Here is a 24,894-nt window from a genome sequence, read left to right as displayed (position 1 = left end):
AAGGGGCCAATATTGGTTGATAACACTGACCAGCTGATACATCTGTCAGTCTCTAATTTCTATTAGTAATTGAGCCATTGTTTAGTCTATGAAATGTCAAAAAAAGTGAGAAATACTCCCCCAAAACCCCAAACTCTTCAATTGCCATCATAAATGACAAAGAAAAACATAGATAACTTGCAAATGTTTGACATTTATGCTTGAAAAATGACTGAAACGATTAAAAATAATTGGCAATGCATTTTTCGACTTCGATCAATTAATCATTCGGCTCTGAAGTGTTTGTTCAAAGTTTGAGGAAGGCTCTGGGGTTTGTAACTCACGGCAGTGTTTCTCTTCAAATTGTGGTTGATTGCTTGCAACAGTTAATTCACTTGCATTGAAAAAGAAAAGGATAAGCCAAATCTGACATGTTTCCGCTCTTAACTCTTCAAATTGAGCCAATCAACACGGGCTCTGCCCTGCAAAACCTCTCAAAACCCAATTTTCAAATCTCATGTTAGATGAGACTCCGGTCTGAACCAGGATGTCCAATTTATTTTCAGGGAACTGATCAATGCAAGTCTGCAGACAACGCAAGACTTAAAGAGCTTTAAGTAGGGCAGGCCACCCAGACAACATTAGGTTGGCATGGCGTAAAGATTTTTACCTTGTTCTCTGCTGATTGTGTTTGTCACTTACCTCCTTTGATAGGGATACGAGCTTGTTGTTTTGGGAGCTCGGGAAAGCAGAGATAAGAGCTCTGACTGCGGTTGTTCTCTGTGCGAGTGGCTCTGGAGAGCAGCACACAAAAAACAGGATGATACAGGACTGTTTTGTCAAGACGGGCACGATAAAAGAAGTCAGAAACGGAATGTCGGTCGGTCATGAGGTCGGCAAATAAGGGAAGTAGAAAATACTAATTGCTAGCTAAATTCCCACTCTGTAATTTATGATGGTGGGAAGGCATGGTTGGAAAGTCCGTCAGGGCTAGAGTGGAAATTTAGACCTCAAGGTTGTCCTCTCTCTTGTACCAGAAACCACTTCAGATTCACTGCACGTAGAAATGCTCGCATGTACGCACACGCACACAACCTCCAACAACCATATGCAGACCATTTTTTTTTGCTCTCATTGCATTTTCTATTCTCATGAAATGGAATAAGTGGAAGGGGGGGGGGAGGCGATTGTGCTTCACTACCCTCTGACTGAATGGTCATTTTTATCTGAGTAGACGTGAGCAGTGAAGTGAAAAACCTAACAAACAAGCTGGCAACGCAGTTTTCCCCTCGTGCAGACAAAGACACTGGTGTCCTCTCTCCGGGCATCACAAGTGCCAGGGCTTTCTGTTTCCATAGGCATTTCTGGGACACGGTAATGCGGGGATGCTCATTTTTAAAGGATGACGTAAGACGGAGCACATGGTTCCAATTAGGGCTTTTTTAAAAAGCAGGATACCACACTGGTCGTACTGTACATGCTACAGGGATGGCAAAAGTCAGGCATCTCCTCTACGTTACAATTTGTTATGGGTGTGTCCGTGAGAAGAAACACATGAGAAGTTTTCCCTAAAAAAAGATTTTTGTGTGGTAATTTTGAGAAATACACAACAAAGATTTCAGCTCGATTGTGGTGAGAATTGTACACAGCTCTTAGGTCCGGTCCAAATTTGTGTAAAGGCTCCTTGAAAGTGGTGTAATGGTCAAAAATGTGTTTTTCTTAATTGGTAGTTGTGACTGCTACCTGCCATCACCCTCCAATAATGTAAGTAAAAATATATAATGATATAAATCAAAATCTTCTTTAAACTATGAAGAATGCATCCGACACGAATAGGTCTGGACTAAATGACAGGAAATCCTAGGAAATGAGGCAACAACCATATCTGATATCATCCCATAGAGCCGTGACCTGCTATCGGTTTCCTGCGCTGTAAAACTGAATCAGATGGGTGTCTTCTTCTTCGCTCGTGTTCTGACATGTTGAACCCACACCGAGAGGACTCAACATGAGGCATGCTGTTTAAAGACTACTCAGTGGCACACAATGCCTCGATGAAAGGCCCTTCTGTTCGGGGATGCACTTTTCTCCTTTCCCACAACAAGTGAGACAGCCCGAGCAGCACGAGTCTCTTTGTAAATGGAGGTCAGAAATAACATTTTGAGCTTTTTTATTTTTTACTCTAATTGTAGTAGATAAAATAAATTTTGGCTCGGGTCTGCTCGGCTGTGAGTCATGTGCTCTTTTAGCTTAAATTTTGAAGAGAAAATAGAAATGTGTCTTATAGTGATGGGTTACGTTAACGTTTCTGCTGTCACTCTTATTAGAATAGCCTCGGGCACAAAGGGAAAACCACTGTTGCTGCAATAAACAGTCTTACTGTAATGGTGACACCCTGTTTAATTGTTATCTTGTAGACATGTGGAGGGGCTCACCTGGTATCACACACCTGGCTGTCTAGAGACGAGGAGTCTACACTCCTGTATTAGAGATGGTATCTGCTTCTTGGGGGGCTCAGATGGTGAGACAGCCATGATCCAAAACAGGAAGGTGGTCTTTGTTCTAATAGCTGTTATGACACATCGCAGTGTACTCCATCTCTGTGGGAAACAGGCACAGCTTGTGGAGTTGTCGTTTGTGTTTTTTAGTTCAGAGAGTTTCTGTTGTTCTTCAGAGTGCTCTTTCCCAATGTGCGATTACCCAGTCAAAGTCTCCAAATGTCTCTGGAAAGCCAAACAAGTTGAATCAAGCCTGATAATGGCTGTCTTTTTCCAAATGGATTAGGTAAATCTCATCTGAGTTTTTTACTGTGTTGAAACCTAATATTGAAATGGCATGTGCAGTGTTTTACTTACCACAATTCGTTCTTGGCAGTTCTGTGATTGTACATACGTCAGCAAAACTGGATGTATGCAAATTAGTCGGGGTGAGAGAGGAATCTTGACTCACAGGTTGTTTATTTGAATGTGTGTGCAATCAGCAATTAGTTTCATTCCTGATTGATCTAGCACAAAAAGCAGCTAACGTCCAAATTGGAGGTGAAGTAAATTATAGCCCCTTTGCTTCCCCAAAAAGAATTGTATCTCTTTGATTGATTGACTAAATTATTTGTTTTCAGAATACTAATTGGGGATTAAGTGCAATGAAAAATATGTATAGAACAATTGCTTCACCTTGAGGGTGTAACGTAAATAAAGGTCAAAGTTTGGCATTATGGTCTGCTATATCTGTCAGACCACTTGACCTTTCAACGTCGGTACGTTTGGTATAGCATGACTCTGCAAATCCAGGTCGATAAACGAATAACACAATCCCACTTGTTTACTGTGGAGTGTTTTTGTGCAGGAAATTGGAGGAAAAATTACACTGAACTTTTAAAATTGATCCCTCAAGTCAGACTCTACTAAATACCTGAGCAGACTGTAGATATACAGAGTGTCATATCTATTTGACAGCTGAACCATCCATCATAAAACTTGTTGCACACACTACAGATAATCCATAAACTGTAGCTGTGAAGTCACTTTGGAAACTACCATCAATTTAGTGCTGTCACAATGACAAATTCCCCATGTGGTGATTCAACAGCGCAGTATGCTGTATAAATGTCTTTTGTTTTAGTTTTGGTTTTACTTTATTCATGATAAATGAAGTCATTTGATGCAGCAACACTAAGTGAACATATACATGTGGACCAAAATGGTTTTATCAACCCCAGTGCTAGCCTGCTAATGTTAATAGGCTACAACTTTATGGTAGCTACAACTTTATGGTAGCGAAGCTAACTGGGTGCGAATCAGTTACACGACATTTCCAAGCAAATTGATTCCTGTATTTGACCATTTTCCTTCCACATCTAGCTTTATCATTACATTTGGGGCATATCTGTCAAAAAACTAGCATACAACAGCACCACAGACAAATGTGCAGGAATTATGGGATGTCCGAATAACAACACAGCTAACTAGCTAGCTAACCAGCTGAGCTAAACAACCTAATGTTTTTGTTATATACATACGATAAACAAAACACTGGTTCTCTTGACTGTCCCGACATTAGTCCAGCATCCCCCCCACACGGAATGTAGCTACATTAGCCGCACAACATTCTAAAGCAAAGTTCAACAGGCTGACCTACAAAATAAACAGTAATCAGCATGAAACCTTGGGTTGGGTAGCAGACAGCCGCACTGCAAAAACTCAGTCTTACCAAGTATATTTGCCTGTTTTACAGTAACATTTCAGTTAGATAAATGTGACTTTTTACTTTTCTTATTTAGTGTCCAATCTTTTTTTTAACAAATGAGTCACCTCGTGTTCATTGTTTGTTGTTTTGTTTTTTTTCTTTTTTAAGTCGAACTTTGTCTTGATTTGTTGTTCCAATGCAGTATCGATCCATACTTCAACTGTTACTGGCCCTCATTTCACTTAATTGAATTTTTGAAGAACTGATTTATTCACTAAGTGTGGAAGAAGAGGGGACAAGGCCAGGGGGAAAAAAAGACGAAAAACCTGCCTCTCCCGGTTCGCTGTGGTTGTCTTGTCAATACAGCAGCGTTTAAACATTGTGAATGCTGTATCACTTCTGGCTGGAGTCTAATGGGACACCGGCAGATGGATTACATCTCAGTGCTGCTCAACTTAATTACTTTCTCTGTCTTTTTTTTTTCTTTTCAGACTCTTTCGTCAACAGCCAGGAATGGACATTGAGTCGGTCGGTGCCAGAGCTGAAAGTGGTGAGTAACTTTTGATATATCTAACAGTCCCCCTCTGTTGATTCGCTTTTTCATGTTACTGATAGATTTAACTGTCTGTGGGAGAAAGCATGTTCCGTCCATGTTTCACTGGTGTTGCGTATCAAATGAGACGGAGCGGTTGAGATGTTGGCCGGACATTTCCCTGGCACATAGTGGGTGATTTTTAATGAGATGCGTTGGCATGGGGACGCCGGGCGGCTTGCAGCAGGACGCGAGATGAGTGACAGTTTTAGGCTAGACTAGTGACACATCCTGGGTCTGATCCCACCCGCCACTGAAGCGCACACACTGCCAAATGCACAGCTAACATCCTCACATGATTTTAATGCCTTCGACGAGCGGCCTTGAAAAAGCGGCACTCCGGCGCTCTGACAGTTGATATAATATTTCCGTTGTTGGGTGAATTCATTGTTGTGGCACCTCGCAAAGAGAGGAAACTTCAATGGGATGAAAAAAGGGAGAATTCACAGGGAGCTCAGAGACAAACTTGGCTTCAAACACTTCAGACACGTCTGTTTCCTTTTTATGTTTCTGAGGTGTTAATTGGCAGCTTCAGTGCAGGGGCTTGTTAAATGGACCTTGGATAGACTGAATTAAAATGTCTCAAAATATCTATCTGTCCTTTTAAAAAATGCTCAAAGGATGGCTTCTTTCTGCGACAAGGTCATGCTAACAAGAGGGTGGTCTCGCAGGATTTTTAATAAGATAGCCAAAATCGGTTGCTTCTCTCTCACGCTACAGTAATGGTAATTGGCACTGGGGTCAAAACGCTTCCTGCAGATCCGTCGAAATGGTGATCGGGCGAGAGAAAAAACATCTGCCACAACAGTGAGCTGTACCCCCGGTATTGTAGTTTCCCAGTGGCACTAAACTGTGGTCACATTTTACTGCCATCTTTTGATCTTCAAACGTGCACTCTTTCTAACATTCCCCGATCAGATCTACAAAGACGAATAAAAGTGCTGTAATAGTGCTGATCAAGCCTTTTCGGCTTCATGGAGGTTAATATACCAGCAGGTCACAAAGTCGAACCGTTAAAACAGCGGGAGTGGCGGTTCAGTGGTTCATTCAAAAGTCGATTGTCGTTGACTCACAGCTTTCACCACACACGGCCTACAACTTTCTCAAACTCAGAGCTTATTCATAGTTTGTTCTGCTGGGGTACCTCGCGGTGCATATATATCTATCTATATAGATAGATATATATACTTCAATTATAGAGGGGGGATGCTGGGAAAAGCCTTAAACGGCACTTTTTCTTTTGCGCCCCAAACGTCCCTATAATTAGAACCATACCTGACTCCAACACCCACTAATGATCCAAAGAAGAAGAGGGCGATGGTGGGTGGAGGAGGAGGAGAAGGAGGTGGAGGAGAAGGAGGAGATGAGGCATGTTGCAGCCTTTGTTCTTCCCAGACATGCTGGCATCATCAGCCCACCCTCCGCCATGCATCACCCTGAAGGCGCTGTATTCAGGTCTGGTCTAGACACCAGGGAGAGGAAGCGAGGGCCGGGGGGGGGGGGGGGGGGGTGCACTGCAACCAAAGTCAGTGTATGCTGTGAGGACTTTCCTCAAAACCAAATACTGTTTCTCAGGGTTTTGTACGTTAACTACAAACCTTATGGACTCTACATGAGCTTTGTTGTTCGATTTTTCCACCATCCAGGCAGCAGTTTGCCTGATTTCTGCTACTCTTTTAACACTGTCTACAGGAGAATTATTCATTTCTGATCGTGCTACTCTTGAAGAAGTGTTTGGTTGTTGGCTGTGTTTAGCAGATAATGGGCTAAAACCACCAACGTCACCTTTGCAATTGAGCGTAAAGGTTCGTTATTGACCTTTTTGAAACAGCAGCTTGACAAAAAAAGGTCGACTAACCTTTTCCTCTTTGTAGGTTTCAGCCACACGTCACGGCCTTCTTCAGTGAACGAGTGTACTGAGCGAGGTTAAAAGCTTCAGACACACAAACTCCGAGAACCTTGTGCCGAGAATGTTTGGTCGGGTCACCATCACGGCCCTTTAAGTCTACATATGCTTGTAGTTTGTACCTGTCATGTTCCGCCTGTCAGTAATAATGACAGTATTTTGCTCTCAACCTTGCAGGGCATTGTGGGAAATCTGTCCAGTGGGAAGTCAGCCCTGGTCCACCGGTACTTGACAGGCACATATGTGCAGGAGGAGTCCCCTGAAGGTAAGAGTCTGCTGGTGATTATAAACGTGTCAGATGCTCAGAGGAAATCACCATGATTCAGATTAATGCAGCATGTTTATTCTTGCTCTCATGACCTAAGATCATTCTGCTAATTGGCCTGACAAACTGTCATATAAAATACGTGACGGCTGAGCCTTTTATTTGTGACGTGTCGGCCTCGCAAATTTAGATGTGATTTCAAAAGCTGTGGATGAATCAAATTACACAGGAACCTGCTGGCTGGTATATTAATTTTGTTTGCTTTTCCACAAGAATAAAGTCAAGCATGTCGACACTTGATTGCTAAACTGTACAGAAGGATAACCATATTAGGATATTTACATGAAGCTCGTTGCTGAGTGTCCTTGTGAGATTATTTTTCTGATTAGTTTGTATTAACATGCTGTGATTATATCAAGCTTCTCGATGCCAAAATTGGCAATTGGCTGTGTTCGTTTTGAATGAATTTCCGTTTTACACCTCCACTAAAACTGGGGAGATGATAATAAGAAGGAGCGTGACATTTCCAGTAAATTAGGGTTGTGAAGATGACTCATTGTTGAAACTTGGAGGTAAAACCGATCATTTCTCTGGGATTGTAAATTAAAGTTATCAGCACAATCATAAACGGTTTCCTTCCAGGATGTCCCGATGGAGAGCAAGACAGTTTACCAGGTTTAAAGGATGAGTTCACCCAAAACTGAAAATTCAGTCATTATCCACTCACCGTTATGCCGATGGAAAGTTAGTTATTCACAACCTTTTTAAGACAAAATCTGCTCTGTAAACGCTCAGCTAAAAGCAGTAGCATGTACTCAAACCCTTTCCTGGGTGGTGCATTCAAGGGAACTTGTACAACGCAGATTTGTCTGCCAAAGAGCCAGCAATGAATGAAAAAAAGCTACCAAATGTCAGTTCAGCACCTTTCCTATTGTGAAGCACCAGAAATATTCTGTGAACTATTAAATCTTCACCAGACTTTAGTAGCTAATGTCTGAACTAAATTTTTTCTTGAAGATGGTCTTTAACATAAAGGAAAGGGGCACCACGTCCGTTTCTCCACTCTCTCTCTCGTTTGAAAATCAGATATTCTTCGATTTATCAGCGCAATCATAATGAGAATGCCCCTTTTCTGGCCTGAAAGGTAAGCCCTCGTCTCAGAGACCCACAAAAGATGTTGGGAAAACCCAGAGTTAACTGATGATCTTTGAGGGTCTTTGCAGTGTTTTCATTTTTTCGTGTAATTATAGTGAGGATGAGACATGCAGCGCATAATTAGTTTCTGGCATTTCGCTGCACCGAGGGGGAAAAATCCTCATAGCTTAATTAGTCGTTGAGAAATGAATGGAGGAAACGCCGGAGAAAGACGAAACGAGCATTGTTGCCGTAACCAAGAAAAACACGTCGGCTCGGATGTGCGCGTGTGTCCCTTTTCTAAATTCCTGTGTTACAACATACCTGTCTTGTGATTAGCAGCTGTTCGCCCTCTCTCTCTCTGTCTCTCTCTCTCTGTCTCTGTCTCTGTCTCTCTCTCTCTCTCTCTCTCTCTCTCTCTCTCTCTCTCTCTCTCTCTCTCCCCCCCCCTCTCTCTCTCCCCCCCCCTCTCTCTCTCTCGTTTTTCTCATGCACTTGTGTACTGGCTTCGCTCCAGCTCGGGTATTTACATTGCAAGAAGCGTTGCCCAGCAGAGGAAGGTTCAGCGATGGCTGTTTCTTCAGTGTTTTGTTCCTGGGCTTTTGCTATGATATCTGAAAAAAGGTACTGGGGTGTGTTGCCATGGCAACACCGGATGGAGCTCCGTTGGATTGTGGCTCTGTGTCAAGGTCTAAGCCTCCGTGTAAGCAGAGTATGCTTACTGCGTGTTAACCATGCCTACCCAACTTACCGTCTCTCCGTAGGCTGTATGCAGGCTTCATTGTCGCCTCTCTCTGAGCAACGGCGTTCATATAAGTCATAATTGCTTTTCAGCATGATGAAGAAAAAAAAGTACGGTAGTCTTCCTCGATGTGTTCACGGCACAGGCTTCTTATTTTCCTGTGGAGAGACAACAGCGTCCTGGATGATTATGATTATAACTGAAGTGTTTACCTCAAATTCCATCACCAAAGCCGTATGCTTTCATCACACATGCTGAGAGAGACTTTCCATAGTCCGCTCTGGGCGTGTGATGTGATAAATCTCTGGTTTTCTCCGGTGTCGTTCAGATCCCGTCTCTCTGTGTAATGAGATCCTCCTCATCTTTTTTCCTCCCTTTTTTAAACAGTATTCGGAGACACACAGACACATAGTTTCTCAGTCCTTTGTTTGAATCTCCAAAGCTCTGTGACTTTAGTTTGAGAAAATGAAGCTGGCTGGTGGTACGTGAATCTCTCTTTCTCTCTTTCTGTGTTACACAACCAGCAGCATCCAGCAGGGATTGAGAGCCTGTGCAAAAAAAGGGCTGGGAGAATCCCCTATTTGCCAAGCGGGCTAAAGTGGACTTAACAGGGTGGAAGTGTGGCTCAAGTGGATATGTATTGCTTGCTGAGACAGGAATACTGTCTGCCTATTAGAAATCACAGGCCATGGCTACTGTATGGCCCTTACAGCTCTTCTGTGATGTGAGATGTGCAGTGCTTGATACGCTGATCTCTGACATACTATTATCTAATCATATAAGCATCTTAGCTAACATGTCCGCTTATGAAACTCAAAGAAATCGGTGTACCGGGAGCAGTTTTATTCTGCGTGCTGCACATCAGATACCTCTCTCGGCATCACTTTTTTTTTTTTTTTTGGGATGCATTTCTTGATCACTCCAGTTTGTGCATTATTCAATTTCGTCAAATTGCTTTCAGCGGATTTTTTGGTATATTCATGAGGCGCTGTTTTTCACTCCCAGGGACGTCTCTAGCCTCACGACTTTCTCATTTGAATGTTTTTAATCTCCACAGGATCGCAAAACCGTTCAAATGATATGCAAAATCTAATTTACGGCGAAGTTCTCCCATTGGTCTCCTCTTTATCTGCAGCTGCCGTCGCTAGCAGCAAGGAATGTGCATTTGTATTATGAAAGAAATGAAGAAAATGGGAGAGCAACTCAAGGCTGCGCAGGGACTAAGCGTTAGCTCACTACTATCCCGTGGACCTGGTGCGACCTGAGGCACACCAGCTCAGAATAAAGATGAGGGGGTTTTTTTAAATTTTTTTTTTATCTCCCATCACTTCCTCTCCTCTCTTTTACACTCTCTGTTATGATTATTCTCCTTGTCTTACCGTCTCATTGCAAAGTCTGATGAGTTGTGCCGTAAGTGCTGCGAAAACCAATCTGCGATCGCGCTGTAGCTCATGCAGCGCAGTGATGGAGGCTGAACGTGCAAGTCTGATAATGTTCGTCAGGGCCTTTCCAGGACTGGTGGCGGGTGCAGTGACAGTGGCACTGAACTGGTTCCCTCAGCAGCTGTGCATTAGAAGCGCTAAATGGCAATTTCTCGCCCACATAATTGGCTCCGGAGAGACCTGGTTTCCTCTTGGCATATGATCCGGACGGCAACACATTCGGGAGGTCTAAATTGAGAAGTGCACTTAAACTTACACTCACTGAACTTTTATGAGCCATGTCAAGCTGTATTTTTTTACATTAAATTTGAGTTGTCTCCTACATCCTCATTGTTAATACAACCAATGAGTGTGAAATGTGTCTGCAGTCATTTTCCTCTCGGTAAAACTCCACGCGGTCCGTTATACACCAGCACTTAACGTGTTTTATTAGAATGACCTTGAAACAAAACCCTTTCGTCTCTTCCTCAGGTGGACGGTTCAAGAAAGAAATAGTGGTGGACGGACAGAGCTACCTACTCCTGATCCGAGATGAAGGAGGGCCTCCAGAACTGCAGGTGAGATTTGTTTGTTGATCCTGATAAGAAAACGTCTCTTTACTCTGAAGCCGCAAGACTCGTCAGACAGAAACTGCCATGCAGACAGGAACTGTTTAGAGACAGACCATTACATCGCTGCAGGACTGTTTGGAGCAGTGTGACGGCACTCTGTGGTTGTTCTACCAAAAGCACTTAAGGGGCAGCAGCAGATCAATGAGTAAGCCCAGCCAAAATCATCCTTGTGGTCAGAGGGACAACACAGCTCCTATTAGCGTCTGAAGTATGAAGAATAATGGAGCTACGGGTTTCATCCAAAGTGGGCTTTGATTTTCACTTTTTGACGCTTTTCCAAGGGAAGTAAATTGAGGAAGTGCTTCCTGTTAATCCAGCCTCTTATGCTCAGTTATTCTTGAGCCGTGTTTTATCAGAGATTGTCCCATTTACAGGACTTTAATGTACTTAGGATGGGGCTTCTGTGTTTTATTCTTCTTCACCCAGCCTAGGTTTTTCAGAAGGCAAACCGTCAAGGATTCCTCCTGACATTCCCTTTTGCATGATTGCACATTAGCTGGGTTGTCTTGTTTTCAGGTTGTTAGAAACATCTTGTTCGTCATATACACGTTGATGGTTCAAATCTAGAGCAATGGATCCAATTTTTCTGTTAATCACATGTTTGGCATCTAAAGTCTGTCTTGCTTCTAAGTAACTTGTCGGATAAAAGCAGTTGAGTTAACAGCAAAATGTTTTTTCTTTAACATTTATTGAGTAGAGAGTATGAAGTGGAATAAAATGGAGGTATCCGAGTGTTTCCTTAAAATTTCTTGAATCAACATTTGTCATATTAACAAGGGACAAAATGGACAAGTAGCAACAATTAGTAATAAACCCCCCTCTACACCAAACCACATCTGCAACAAAATATTTGAAGGACAACAAGACTACAGATAGTGTTTTTATAATCCGATTTATCGGCATTGTAGCATCCCTCAGCTTATCGTTTTCAGTTTTATGACACAGAACCTGACAGTTTTGGTTCAGTCTCACGGCCTTTAACGGCGTCGAGTCCCGATGTCGCTGCTGCTTTTCACCACAAAGCTTTTACAAAACTCGCTGTGCGCTGCCAGCCGAGCACCAAATGGCAGGCAGATAAAGTTAGCGGCTAGCTAGCAAACGTAGAGGCGAACATTTAGCCGCTACAGAGCTACATGTTTTCATCCGGAGTTGGAGGAGACCAAAACAGATCAAAAAGGAGAGTGAATATTAGACACACAACGCCAAATTAATGCTGATGTTGCTCCATGTCTGTTTTGATGTCATTCTTGGGAGTTTTTTGTTCTTGAAAATGACGTCTGTCGCAGCTTCTTATGCTTAAACCACACTTCAATAGATTCAATAGGGGATTTGATGGGATTTAATCAGCGGATTCAATCACATGCTAACGACCGATGAATGCAAACCTGATAGCTTGTGGCTTCAATCACAACATTCACTGTCGTCACATGTGAGCCCAGTGTGAATTTACCACGCCTTTTCTATTAGCAGCTTCTCATACCTGGCCTGGCAAAGCTCCGATTTACGTTTGCATTACGCTCAGAGACATTAGGGACTCGACGCGAGTTCAACTCAGTTGTCAGCTGCCTATATAATTAGTGGCATAATAAAAGGCCTGCATTATGTTCACACTCACGGGAGGCTGAGCAGAGTTGTGGCTCGGAGGCTTGATTTGCCATTCATTCCCCGATGGGGGTCTGGGGGGAGATGTGAAAGCTGAATGAAGAAGAGGGCAAAGCGGGGGGCATAGTTATCACTCGATTGTCACTGTTACTACTACTCTGTGTTCTGCTCCTTCCTACAATGGATGGTGATTAGGATTGATTTCCTCACCTCAAGGGGAAACTGCTCCCCCCCGTTGGATCTTAAACTAAGCAGAGATTATGAATGTATATGATCCAACAAATACAAAGATTCCTAGATTATGGTCGCAGTGGGAATGCAGAAAGATAAGATAAGAAAAAGATAAGGATACAGTAGTGATGTTTCATCATTCCACCTTGTTCTGGTTCTCTGCCTTGGAACACGACACCCAGTGTACCATGGCTGCTGCTACACTGCCCCCCTCTGTCCGTATACGTGAACAAAAGTAGACCTGCAACAGCTAAGGGTTATTTCAGGGACCCATTACAAGCTGCGTTCATTAAAAACATGCTTCGAGTGGGAACATTGCAAATGGGTAGACAGTTTTTAATTTTATTTATATGAATATATATTAATATATATCAGCATGAAACTTCCTTAGATCATTACTTACGTAAGATGATTATTCTTTGGATCTCAAGTTTTCTTGTATTTCATGTTTGAATTCTCAATTTAGGTCATCTAATTAAACGTGCGTTACTTTGCATAAATTTTTTTCCTTTCCAGTCTTTCCAGAAGTCTGAAGGATGGCGTGTTTATGGAAGCAAAAAAGCCCCAAATCTTTGTTTTTTTCATGTACCAGTCTCAAGCATAACAATGTTTTCACTTTTAGTGTCTCCTCTTAAGCGTCCAGTTGTGAGTCTGGAGTAGAGGATTGATAACCTTTACCGGAAGATTTTAATAAACAAAAGCGAACTCTTTAAACCAAAACACTTTGGGACCCACCACCCCTTAGCAGCAGTATTTCTTACAAATTAAATCATTGAAAAATAAAGATATTTCAAATTATCTGTATCATACACTGTACAGTGTTCCCTCAAAAAAGCTCAAGTACAACTACTTTGTTAAAAATTGTGAAATTTACATCTGACACTTTTGTAAGTTGCGAGTTGAAAAATACTACACTCCAAACTGGCTGTGATGATGTGAGTAGTGGCTCGTTGGCTCGTGTCTTAAAGTGAGCACGCAGACAAATGCACATTTTTCGGTAGACGAACATGAAAGCAGCCTTTTAGTGTCAAAACTCTGCACATGCATCATTCTGCACAGTGAAGCTCAAACATCCAAGTAAAGTAACAACAGACGAGAGACGCAATTTTTTTCTTTTTTTGGTCCAGGTGCGGCATCACACCGAAGTGGAAGCAGCCGTCCCGAAAACCATGTTGAATGTGAATGTTCTCATGCAGTAATGAGACAGCTTCTATTTCCCAGTGTCTCACCGTACTCCACCTCTTGCTCTGTCCTCAGTTTGCTGCCTGGGTTGATGCGGTGGTTTTCGTCTTTAGCCTGGAGGATGAGATCAGCTTCCAGACAGTCTACAATTACTTCTTGCGCCTATCCACCTACAGGAACACAGCTGAGGTCCCCATGGTCCTCGTGGGAACACAAGGTGCCTGCACCACACCTGATATATATGTTTTGTCAGGATATTGCTTCCTCCATACTGGAAATGTGCCCGTTCACAGGAAGAACTCCGTGTTCTTACACTGTCTTTACACTTAGAAAGTACGAATAAAGGAGAAGTCTCTCATATTCTGTATTTTTATTATCGTCCTCGGCTCTTGAATTGATCTAGCTTACAAGTATTGTCTGTGCCGCCGAAGCCTGAGAGACAACAGCCTGTTTCTGTGTCACATAGACCTTTTATCCTTCATTAGGATGGACATGGATGAACATCTTCATCAATAGACCCCAACAAATCGTATAGTATTTGGCCTGTGTTCACGATGAAATAACTTATTTCGTGAAATGTGCCTACTGTAGCAAAATGAGAGAAAATCACAAGATGAGAATTTTGATCGAATATCTGAGTGTTGTGTTTTTTTCTCTCCCTCTTAGATGCAATCAGTGCCGCCAACCCCAGAGTGATCGATGACTCGCGGGCCAGAAAGCTGTCAAACGACCTAAAGCGCTGCACGTATTATGAGACCTGCTCCACCTACGGCCTGAATGTGGAGAGAGTCTTCCAGGATGGTGAGAGGGGAGGGTCACAAGAAGTACCAGTACACTTCACTCATTTACCCCCTACTGGCACGAGACGTATTTGATCTTTTGTCTGTCTTGAACTATATTCTATTACTTTGATTGCCGTTGTTTTCCTTGCTCAGTAGAGCGCATACCTCCGCCAAGGCAAAACAGTCCCCTTGAATTAAGCCCAACCTAATCCAATATCAAATCAAACATCTTTAAATCCACTTTTGTGTGGATCCACGTCAAATTGTATTCACTTATAAGCAACAATCACCTAAATATTCCTTGTTTTTCTCCTCAAGATCCTTGTCTTGTATGATTCCCTTAGAAATTAACAAAATGTAAATGCAATTTTAAAGAAAGTGAGAAAAGATCTCTTGATTGGTTTTCGTGGAAATCTGTTCAGTAGCTTTTGTGTAATCCTGCTGAAAAACCAATCAACCAGCAAACAAACAAACCCGGGCGAAAACACGACGTCCTCGGCAGAGGTAATAATAATAATAAGTGGATTGACGAAGCATAAATCTAGAAATATAATTGAGAACTTGTTCAGGAACAAAGGTAAAATAAAAAGTACCAAAATGTAAAAATGATTCAGCTTCTCAAAAGTGAATATTCGGTCCCAAAAAAACAATTTGAAGATGGCAACGCGGGCTTGGGAAATCGTGATTTGACTATTTAAATATTCTTTGACAGTTTAAAGATGAAACATTTTTCTAGATTGTCAAAAATATTATCATCATCACAGACAATTTGTTGGTTTCAGCCCTCGTTTTCACCCCATCACCTCATTTGTGTTCCTCACTCGAGGCAAACCCAAAGACGGAACATTAGCATCCAAAGCGGTCACGTTTCAGATTAACAATTTCCAATCTGAGTTTCGGTGGAATGACAGCACAATCTCTTGACAAACTCTTGAATAATCAAACAGGCAACATTTTGTGTAAAATGTGATGTGAACACAAACTAGGCAATGTGCGAAATTAACTTTGCGGTTTTCCTGCCAAATGGCGACAGGCCACTCTGTAGATTATCATTGTTTTTTTGGCTGGTGAGTGAAACCGATCTACCAGCAACTTGAATATTTTAGCCTCATTTAGTTGGTGGCTGGTGCTAAATGTGAGCCCTGCAACTAGGATACAGGGCTTTTAAAGTGTCCTCCCATTTCAAGAATAGTGGTCAAATTGTAGTAAAATTCAAACTATGAGGCTGTGCCCTCCCACAAGAAGTCAACTCAACTCAACTTTTTGCAACTTCAGTGTCACTCCATTAAACACAAGTATAATTTGTGCTAAATTCACTGAATATGACTATATATTTTTTTCCTCTTCACTCCTCCTGCTGTGAAGTACGTCATGCTGCTCATACTGTTATTTATAACAAATTGCATAAAATGCTCGTGCGAGGCCGACTCAGGTGGAGTGGTGTACGTACACGTTAACATTTTAATGCGTTGCGCTCAACATCCATGATTGGCAGTGCACTCAGTGAACATCAACAGGCCCTCTTCAATTAACGACGAAGTAAATTGAATGCGATTGTCAAACACCACAATTATTCATCGCCGGAGCTGAAATCATGATGTAAGATTTCATCTCATCAGATGTGGAGCTCCAAGCCAAGTAATATTCGAATGTGTATAAATGGTAAGACGCCCTCTTAATGCGTCTTAAAAGTATCTGGAAACTCTAAAGTTTGTTCCCTGAATCCATAATTGGAAGTCATGAAACTGTCGTTTGGAAACTTCACATTATCCCCTAAGGCTGCCGCTCCTTTGAAAGCCTGTCATCCCTTCACAAAACATCTGAATATGTATCACAACGTTCACTTTGCATTTCATTGACTTGATGCACAGGCACGTTGTGTTCCCTTTCTGCCTTAATTGCTTCCTGAAGCCCAATTTGAAATAATTAAAAGAGATGAAGGAGTGTTGGCTGTCTGGAGAAGTCGCTGCGTATCACTCTCGCCTCCCTTTCTTTCTCTATTTGCCATGCTGCAGCAGGCAGCCGGGCGTTGTGGTCCCAGCTGTCAGCGCAACTTCAAATCATCTCTCTTTCCCTCAGTGCTAATTCACGTCACGCAGCCGTGAGCATTACCTCCCTCCCTCCCTCCCTCCACCCGGTCCCTGGCTCGAGTAGTGTGCCGTGAATTAAACGACGAGCCGCACCGATTGCACGGCAAATCAGGCTGTTCAGACGATGACAACAGTCTCATTTGGCTAACATCACTCTGTAGAGCTCCGTGAATGACGGGGAAAAAAAATTACAAGTATCATTTTGTGTGATTACTTTTTCTTGGAAAATGGAGGTACCTTTTTCTCCCCGGAGATGTGTATAATCCACTTTGCAGTATGTTGCTCATTACCTGACTGGAAAACAAATAGCCTGAGGGTGGTTGTGATAACGCGCTCACTCTTTGTCAGGCTGGAATTAGCTTTGCTTACTCTGCTGAGCTCCGTTTGATTTATATACTGCTACTGTTGTGTTTGTACAGAGGAAAATGGTATCCTTGCTGTTTTGTTTTTTCTCAGCACTTTATTGAGACTTTAATGGAATGTCTGAATGTACACGTGTATGTGCAAACCTGTAGACGGAAAGACGCCGTAGTTGACTTTAGTAACGTGTGCTCACATCCACAACAATCGAGGTAGCAACTGTCACGTTTAAAACATCTTGTGCTCTGTGGTGGTTTAAAAGAAAATCTAAGAAATCAGGCAGATTGGAATCAGGCACACGTCACGTTCCGAATTGCCTGATGGAAACGTTTTTCTGTTTTTGAAGCCGTGTTGGAGTGAGTCCTTTGATGAAGTCATCGGCTTCAGGCTGATATCCGGCTCACTAATGACGTTACCCCTCGGAACATGAGAAATACTTGAATCATCTGCGCGTTCCCCGAGAGATGGTTTGCGCGAATCCCCCAGTTGCCAAACAAAGTACTAAAGGAGCAGTGCACCTAAAACATTTCTGGAGGGATGTGCTTTCGTTGAATGTTTTTACCTGTAACGAGTCGTTCTAAGGAGTAGGGATGTCAAAATGAATCAAAATGAATTCAAAGCCAGGATCAGCGATTCCCTGTCTCTTCTTTATCTCGTACTTGCGCGCACGGCCAAGAAAAAACAAAAACAGCACTTCCAAAGCCTCTAGGGGTAGAAATCATGTTGTAGTCATTCATGGAGATCAGTCACCCAGTGCAACTGTTTTCAACATATATCATCAAACATGTCATTAACACTCAGGCTAGTGGTTCATAAACAAGAAAAAAGCAAAAAACGAAACAACAAAAGGCTCATTTCCGGGCTAAGAGTGTATTATGTTTTTATTTTCATCAGAATCTTTGCAGTATTTCCTGAGAAATTAACGAGAATGTTGAAAACAGCCTTGAGACTGAGAAAAAAAAAAAAATAGTGTATCAGTCCCTTTTCATTTAGATTCGCACAAAAAGTTAATGGGGTATACTGTGGGTCGAGAGCCATCTCTAGTTTTTGTGCAGTCCTGCTGACAAACCAACCGAGAAATGGACACAGTGGATAATATTCATGCTATTGGATAAACGGACCCATTAAGTGATCACAGGTCTGTGGCATTTAACACAGAAGTGATGTCATCATTAACTGACTACAAGTCATCATGCAAGTCTTCTGGAAACCGAGAATACCGTGATTTCAAAGGAAGATTTCCATTTGAGCTCATGTTGGGTACATTCATCCGCTGTCACTTAACAAGGTTAATGCCATCAACAACCTACAGATGGTTCTGGTTTTCTGTGTTCTCTTTGCTTAATTAAACATTTACATTTATATCCGCACTTAGCAGCCTTGAATGATGAGTCTGTCGCCGTGTCTCTGCCTCCCTCTTCTCCAGTTGCCCAGAAGGTCGTGGCCATGAGGAAAAAGCAGCAGCTCTCAATCGGTCCGTGCAAATCTCTCCCCAACTCTCCCAGCCACTCATCAGTCCCCTCTGCATCCATCCCCTCCGTTCACATTAACCAGGTAAGATCCAGATCATCGCAGACTTCCTGCTACATCCCGTCGTTGCTCTAATACGAATGAGAGCTTGTTGCTGTTATGTAAAGACCTCTCCTGCACACCCGGTTTATGTAACTCTTTTCATAACTCGTGATAACTTCTTTTTATTACGAGGAGGAATCAAATCTGTCCGTGTCCTAAATTGACCTGCTTGTTTATTGTTTTTTTTTTTTTTTATTCCCTCTACCTCTCTGACTCCCTCGCCTGAAAACTCTTTGCCCAACCCTTTTCCTCTGATTCTGTCCGTTCCTCTTAATCTCTCTCGGCTCCCCAGGCGGCCAATGGTGGGGGTGCGTTCAGCGACTACTCCTCCTCTGTTCCCTCCACCCCCAGCATAAGTCAGCGGGAGATGCGCATCGAGACCATCGCTGCCTCCAACACGCCCACGCCCATCCGCAAGCAGTCAAAGCGCCGCTCCAACATTTTCACAGTAAGTATGCGACAGCTGATGCAAAGCAACACCCACTCACACTACTAGGAGGCATGTTGCCAGGCACACTTTGTCCACCAGAGGGAGACAGGTAGCTCGAAAAAAATAAAAAAAAAAAAGTAAAAAAAAAAAAAAAATGCATCAGCTCTCCTTGCCTCTGATGCAGGCAAAAGAAAAGCGTGTTGTTCACACGGCACGCTGGGCAAAGGAGAATGAGACTAGATAGAGAAAAATTATATTAGATCCCCCCAAAAAGAAAATGCTCCAAAAAAAAAAAAATCTTCTTCTTTAAAGCAAATATCAAAGATAAACACTGTGGAAAAAAACAACTCTTTTTCTTGTCTTTTTTTTCTTTTTCTTTTCCAATTGGATGTAGTAAAGTGCACACGGATTAAGTTTCTCATCTCACCCATGACGAACTCTAGGCCCTCTGCACTGTCTAAATCTTTGACCTCCCTCCCTCCCTACCCCCCTCCCCTCTTATTTTTACTAGATCCTTTCTTTGCAGTGACCTCCCTTCTCCTGCCCGACCGAGCTAAACAAAAAAAAAAAGCCCGAGCCAGCCAATGCCCTGTTTACACGCTGCTAATAACGCATGCCCCTCATCCTCCGACACGCCAGGCTCAAGCAGCCACTAACCACCTTGTTGAGTCTAGATAACTCCCCCCCCTCACCCCGAGCCTCACCCCCCTCACTTACTTCTACCTGTCTACTGGCCCAAAGCCTATCTCCAGATTCACACCAGTATCCCGACCCCCCTGTCTGCCTGCTCTTTACCCCCATGTCCTGTCGTATTTGCTCTAACCATGTGTGCACTAACCACTCTAATTTCCTTAGCTGTCCTAAGCTTGTCTTTTACTTGTAGCCTCTGCCCTCTTCTTCTACCCAGCCTGCTCCCCCCTCTCCTCCTCTCTCCTCCCTCCTACACCAGCCTTCTTCTCTGCTGCTAAGCCTCTCCTAATCTCACGTAGCCAGAACCTCGGTCCTCTTCGAGCTCAGGGAGGAGGAGGTTTTTGTAAAAAAAAAAAAAAAAAAAAAATGCTACCAAAAACAGCGTTGTTCTTCTTTCAAATCAATGGAGTGATTCCACAGAGAGCTTGTTTGTACCTCCCCCCCCCCCAGAAAAAAAGAAAATCCATGGTGTGTTTTTCAAACTGACCGAAATGGTTGAGTCAGCTTTTTCAAAGGTTTTTGCAAGTTTTCTTCTTTTATTTTATTTTTTTTGCTGGAGCTTTGTGAGTTTCACGAGGCAGAGATCAGGCTATGTGAGATTACCCCCCCCCCCCCACTTCTGAAAAGTCCCTCGTCCTCCACCTGTCTCCCCCCTCTCACTTCCTTCCTTCCTCTTCCTTCTCCTCTCCCTCATCTCTTTCTAACTAACTCCTTCTCTGACCTCCCTATCTATCCCCCCTCCTCCTCCTCCTCCTCCTCCTCCTCCTTCTCCTTCTATTTCCTCCTACTGCCTTCACCCTGTTACCCCAGCTGCTGTGGAAGCCGCAGGCTTTGTGGCCTCCGAGCAGTACAGGCTGTGTGCTAGCTCCCCTTGTTGTCTCCCTTCCCCCCTGCTAGGTAGTGACTAACCATGTCCACCAGAGAAATGAGCCTCTCCCCGTCCGCGTCATGGAGATGCCGAAGCACGCCACCTACCCCGTGTGGGTGCCGGAGTGGCAAGCCGAGCGGGAGTTTCAGCTCATGACCTTCTGAGGAGCAGCGAGCCAAGGGTGGGAGGAGGGAGGGCGAGGGAGGAGAGGAGGAGGATATGGAGGAGGAGGAGGAGGAAGCAGAGGAAGGGACGGAAAAGTTAACGGGGCGACATTTCTTCAGTGACACTTGAAGAGCGTGATGGGCAGAAGACTCGCAGTGCCGACATTTTTTTTTTTGCCATTTTCCGAAAAACAACCGAAAGAGAGAAAATATTTCATCAACGATATCGAGGATGTCCCTTCCCTAGCTCTGTCCGTTTTTAAAAAAAAAAAACAAATTGACATCTGTGTTAGCTCTCGAAAAAGTCCGGCTGCCATTCAAAGAGCCTGTCCTGTTTTTTAGCCACACTCCTGTAAGTAGTTCACTTCTATGTTGATTTCTTGGGGAGTTTCGAGAGAAGAAAGACAATATGCCTTAATGTCATCAGTAGACAAGCTTTGACAGATCGATATCAGACTCACTTTTAGTCATTACACACAAGGTATTTTGTTCTAATGTCACAGCGAAGAAAAAATGCTGCAGGAGAATAAATGTAGTCCAGTTGTAATCAGATATAAAAGTAATTTTTGTCACATGTGTGGCACTGGCATTGGGACTCTTGAAATTAAGAAAAAAAATTCTTAACTCAGTTTTAATCTGATTACAAAAATATCAGATGTAGTTTATCAGAAAAGCCCCTTAAAAAGGAAAATATCTTTCTTTAATACTGCATTGTTTCTGTTTTTGTTTTTTAGTAAGTGAATACAACTCAAAGCTTTACTACAGAAGATCCTATCACGCCGTCTCTTCACCGCCCTCACAAATCAATTTCACCACTCTCACCACTCAGTCATTTCAAGCCAGTATCTACCATAACTGTCTTTGGCCACTAGGTGTCAGCACAGTACACATTATTCTTTCCTAGTGCTTCCATGGTCAATAACTCGAAAACGATATGTTTGTAGTCTGTCTGTGGTTCCCTGATGTCTTCAGGCTGTCTCTGTCCCTTTTTCGTGTGGAAAAGCACACCGTTTAGGACTTTAGACGAACAGCGCGCCATTTTTTATACTTAACTCCATCCCACTCATTCATTCGCATTCATTTAATCCATGTATTAATGTCTGCCATTAGTTGTTTCCCCCCCTTTTTTTTTTTTTGTAGTCACTTGACTTGTTGCTGGACTCCACCTAAACATAACCAAAACAAACAAACGTTAAAAAAAAAAAAAAAGATACAAAAATAACCATTTGACACTGTTTTTCAATATTTGCAGATTTGTGCTTCTGTTTCCAACCTTTCTTCAACAAAAAGGGCTTTCCAACTCCTTCCGAATTAGAAGAGCACGATGGCTAAAAAAAAAAAGAGAAAAAAAAAAAAAAAAAAAAGAAAAAGAGTCCCCCTGCTTTGCCAATCCTGATAGAGAAGAGATTATTTATTGAGGACTTGCGTTACCCTCGGTGCTTCACCGCATTTAGGGTAATGCACGGAACTTGCACTAAACGGAAACCATAGGACTTTAGCGTCTAACGCTGCCTAAACTCGAGTCCATCTGGGTGTTTGAGCGCACTCGGAGTAGTCTGTCGAAATATCACGAAGTGAGACAGACCATAGGGACTCTTCTGGAAATGCCCCGTCCACCCCCTGACCCCCAACCGACCCCACCCCCAACCCCAAACTCTCATTCCGACATCCCATAGATAAAACACGCTGTACAGTCAAGTCACTCTTGGAACTGTTAATCCAGCCGCCCAAAGGACTTTCCTTACATGACATCACACTGCCTTTTGCCATAAATGAGGACTCAAGGACTAGAGGTGCCAAGTTGTCTATTTTTTTTTTGTTCTTTCTTTTTAGATTTTTTCCTACATTCATTTTTTTTTTTTTTTTTTTTTTTTTTTTGATTCCTTCTTATATTCCAGCAAGTTTTTTGAAGTATTGAATGGAACTGAACATGTGGTATAAATGTATTATCATAGAGGTATTTTAGATCAGAGTAACTTTGGGTAATTTTATGAAGGCCTTCATAAAAAATCAGGGTAGAGAGAGAGGGTTTATATACAGAGAGATATTATACTGAACGTTGCCAACAAATGAAACTGGGTTGCACCGACTTGTATGAATGTAGTTAAACTTAACATTTTGTTTTTTCCTTTATTTATTTATTTATTTATTTATTTTTTGCACATTCAGTGGTTTCGTCTTAAAATTCATTTATTTATTTTTCATTTTTTTCTCAATTTTAGGTTTGGTACAGAGATTATGAACTCTTGCATAATCGCTTTTCTATCATGAACGGATTGACGAAAAAATATAGACTGCTGTATATCTTGTATTGTATTTTATTTACAATGGTACTCTATAAAAAGTACATACATATAAGGAGTATATGAAATAATGCCTTTATTGTCCATCCTATATTTTGTGGGAACTGCAATGTTTGGCTCAATCTGTTGAATATTTTGAAGTGAATTTGTGACTTGCTTTGTATGGTGTCTGTATAGAAGCTAAACAAGTCATCATTAAAAAAAAAAATAAAATGTTGGAAAAAATATAAACACCCAGAGTTGGTTTACTTGAACTCGGACTCTACCTCTTCTCCATTGGTGACTGGACATTTCTCATGTTCTGAGTGAGACCATACACACTCATGTCTGTCCCTCTCATCTCTTTATTTGTTTTTTGGGGTGGGAAGTTTAACCGATTCACTTCCATGCAAGGTGACTGTCTTAACCGTTTCCTCCTCACAGGGATGACCAGAAATATGAAATGTTGATGTTTTTTTGTTTTTTTTGCTTTATGATGCTGAAATCGTTTGATATGTTTATGTTCCACCAGGTTTTCGCAGGTCGGAGGAAGCTAACTGTACTGAAGTCTTTTTTTTAAAATAACCCTTTTTTTCCCTTTTCTCCCTTTTAACCTGTAATGTTTTAACGTGCTACGATAGCCTTGTGTATCAGTGCGACTATGCTAAAGGCACAGCTGGTGCTACACTGGTATAGCAGCAGTTGGTCTTGCAGGTGCACTAAAGGCCCGCTCTGGGTCTCAAACAGAAGGGAAGGATCTCTCCCCCCCCCCACAAAGGGTTTCAGGGCTGAGTCATGACTCAATGTGTGGTCGTCCTTGGTCTCCTCTGTGTTGAAATGTGTCTAGTGTGGTCTTGGTTTGGTCTCTTTTTTAATTTTTTGTTCTTTTGGACTTGCACGTCGGTGTTACTGCTGTTTGTTACCGCTGGTCTGCTTGTCTGTTTAATTTCGAGCTTCTTTTTTGAGACTTTTTATTTTGCAACGTCGAAAGTTTCTCCACAAACAAACAAACAAACAAAAAAACGCTCAAAAACACAAAAAAACCCTCACCTCACGTCCCCACTTCCTCCCCCCGCCCTTCTTCTGACCCCCAGTCTCTCTCCCTCACACACACACCCCAACATACACAACCACGCCCAAAAAAAACCCTCACCTCCTCCTCACACCCCACAGCTCCCACCCTTTGCCTCGCCGTCGGTGTGTCGCCTCAGTTGCTGACTGACTTTCTCGTTTTCTTGCAGTCTCGGAAAGCCAGTGAACAGGCAAAGAGCGTTGACAGTAAAACAGACAGCATAGGCAGTGGGAGGGCCATACCTATCAAACAGGTAAGCAGTTTTGATATTCATTCAGATTATTTATTTTTTTTAACCCACATTTTCTCATAGCTACCAGGTAAGTATGATTCCCCTTTTTTTGTCACGAGATGTTCTTCCCTGTTCGAAGCTTGGATTTGCAGTGTGTTAAAGATTGAATCGCAGTGGGTAGGTCATGACGTCATGTCTCGCTGTAGCCACTAGATGGCGACATAACACCACATAACAAGGCAGCAGGCAGGGGTTCACACATAACCATCAGAGAGGTTTTCAGCAAAGAAATGTTCTTGTTTGTTCTGTGCAAGTCTCCTATCAAAATAAAAGCATGTGGCTTTTGATGTATGAAGGCACAGTCGGCCAGGGTCTGCAGGTAAATTCACACGCGCGATTGAAAAGTTATCTCCTCGACATTATGGGTGTTTTTAAAATGACGGTAACTACAAATTTAGGGCTGTTTTAAAGATGTGTCTTT

General features: G+C 42.5%; 1 protein-coding gene across 3 annotated transcripts in view; it reads left to right on the top strand.

Annotated features, from left to right (window-relative positions):
- agap3 (ArfGAP with GTPase domain, ankyrin repeat and PH domain 3) overlaps window positions 1-24,894 on the top strand; it is a 131,993-nt gene that overhangs the window by 55,606 nt on the left and 51,493 nt on the right. For all 3 annotated transcript variants that reach the window (XM_030402379.1, XM_030402380.1, XM_030402378.1), the window contains exons 2-9: window positions 4,656-4,714; window positions 6,840-6,927; window positions 10,717-10,802; window positions 13,947-14,088; window positions 14,538-14,672; window positions 18,530-18,657; window positions 18,968-19,123; window positions 24,351-24,434. In XM_030402379.1, coding sequence (XP_030258239.1) covers window positions 4,656-4,714; window positions 6,840-6,927; window positions 10,717-10,802; window positions 13,947-14,088; window positions 14,538-14,672; window positions 18,530-18,657; window positions 18,968-19,123; window positions 24,351-24,434 — 878 coding nt within the window. The remainder of the gene's footprint in view (window positions 1-4,655; window positions 4,715-6,839; window positions 6,928-10,716; window positions 10,803-13,946; window positions 14,089-14,537; window positions 14,673-18,529; window positions 18,658-18,967; window positions 19,124-24,350; window positions 24,435-24,894) is intronic.

The sequence above is a fragment of the Sparus aurata genome, chromosome 21, assembly GCF_900880675.1.
Source record: "Sparus aurata chromosome 21, fSpaAur1.1, whole genome shotgun sequence".
Lineage (NCBI taxonomy): Eukaryota > Metazoa > Chordata > Actinopteri > Spariformes > Sparidae > Sparus > Sparus aurata.
This window is presented reverse-complemented; position numbering and strand designations above follow the sequence as displayed.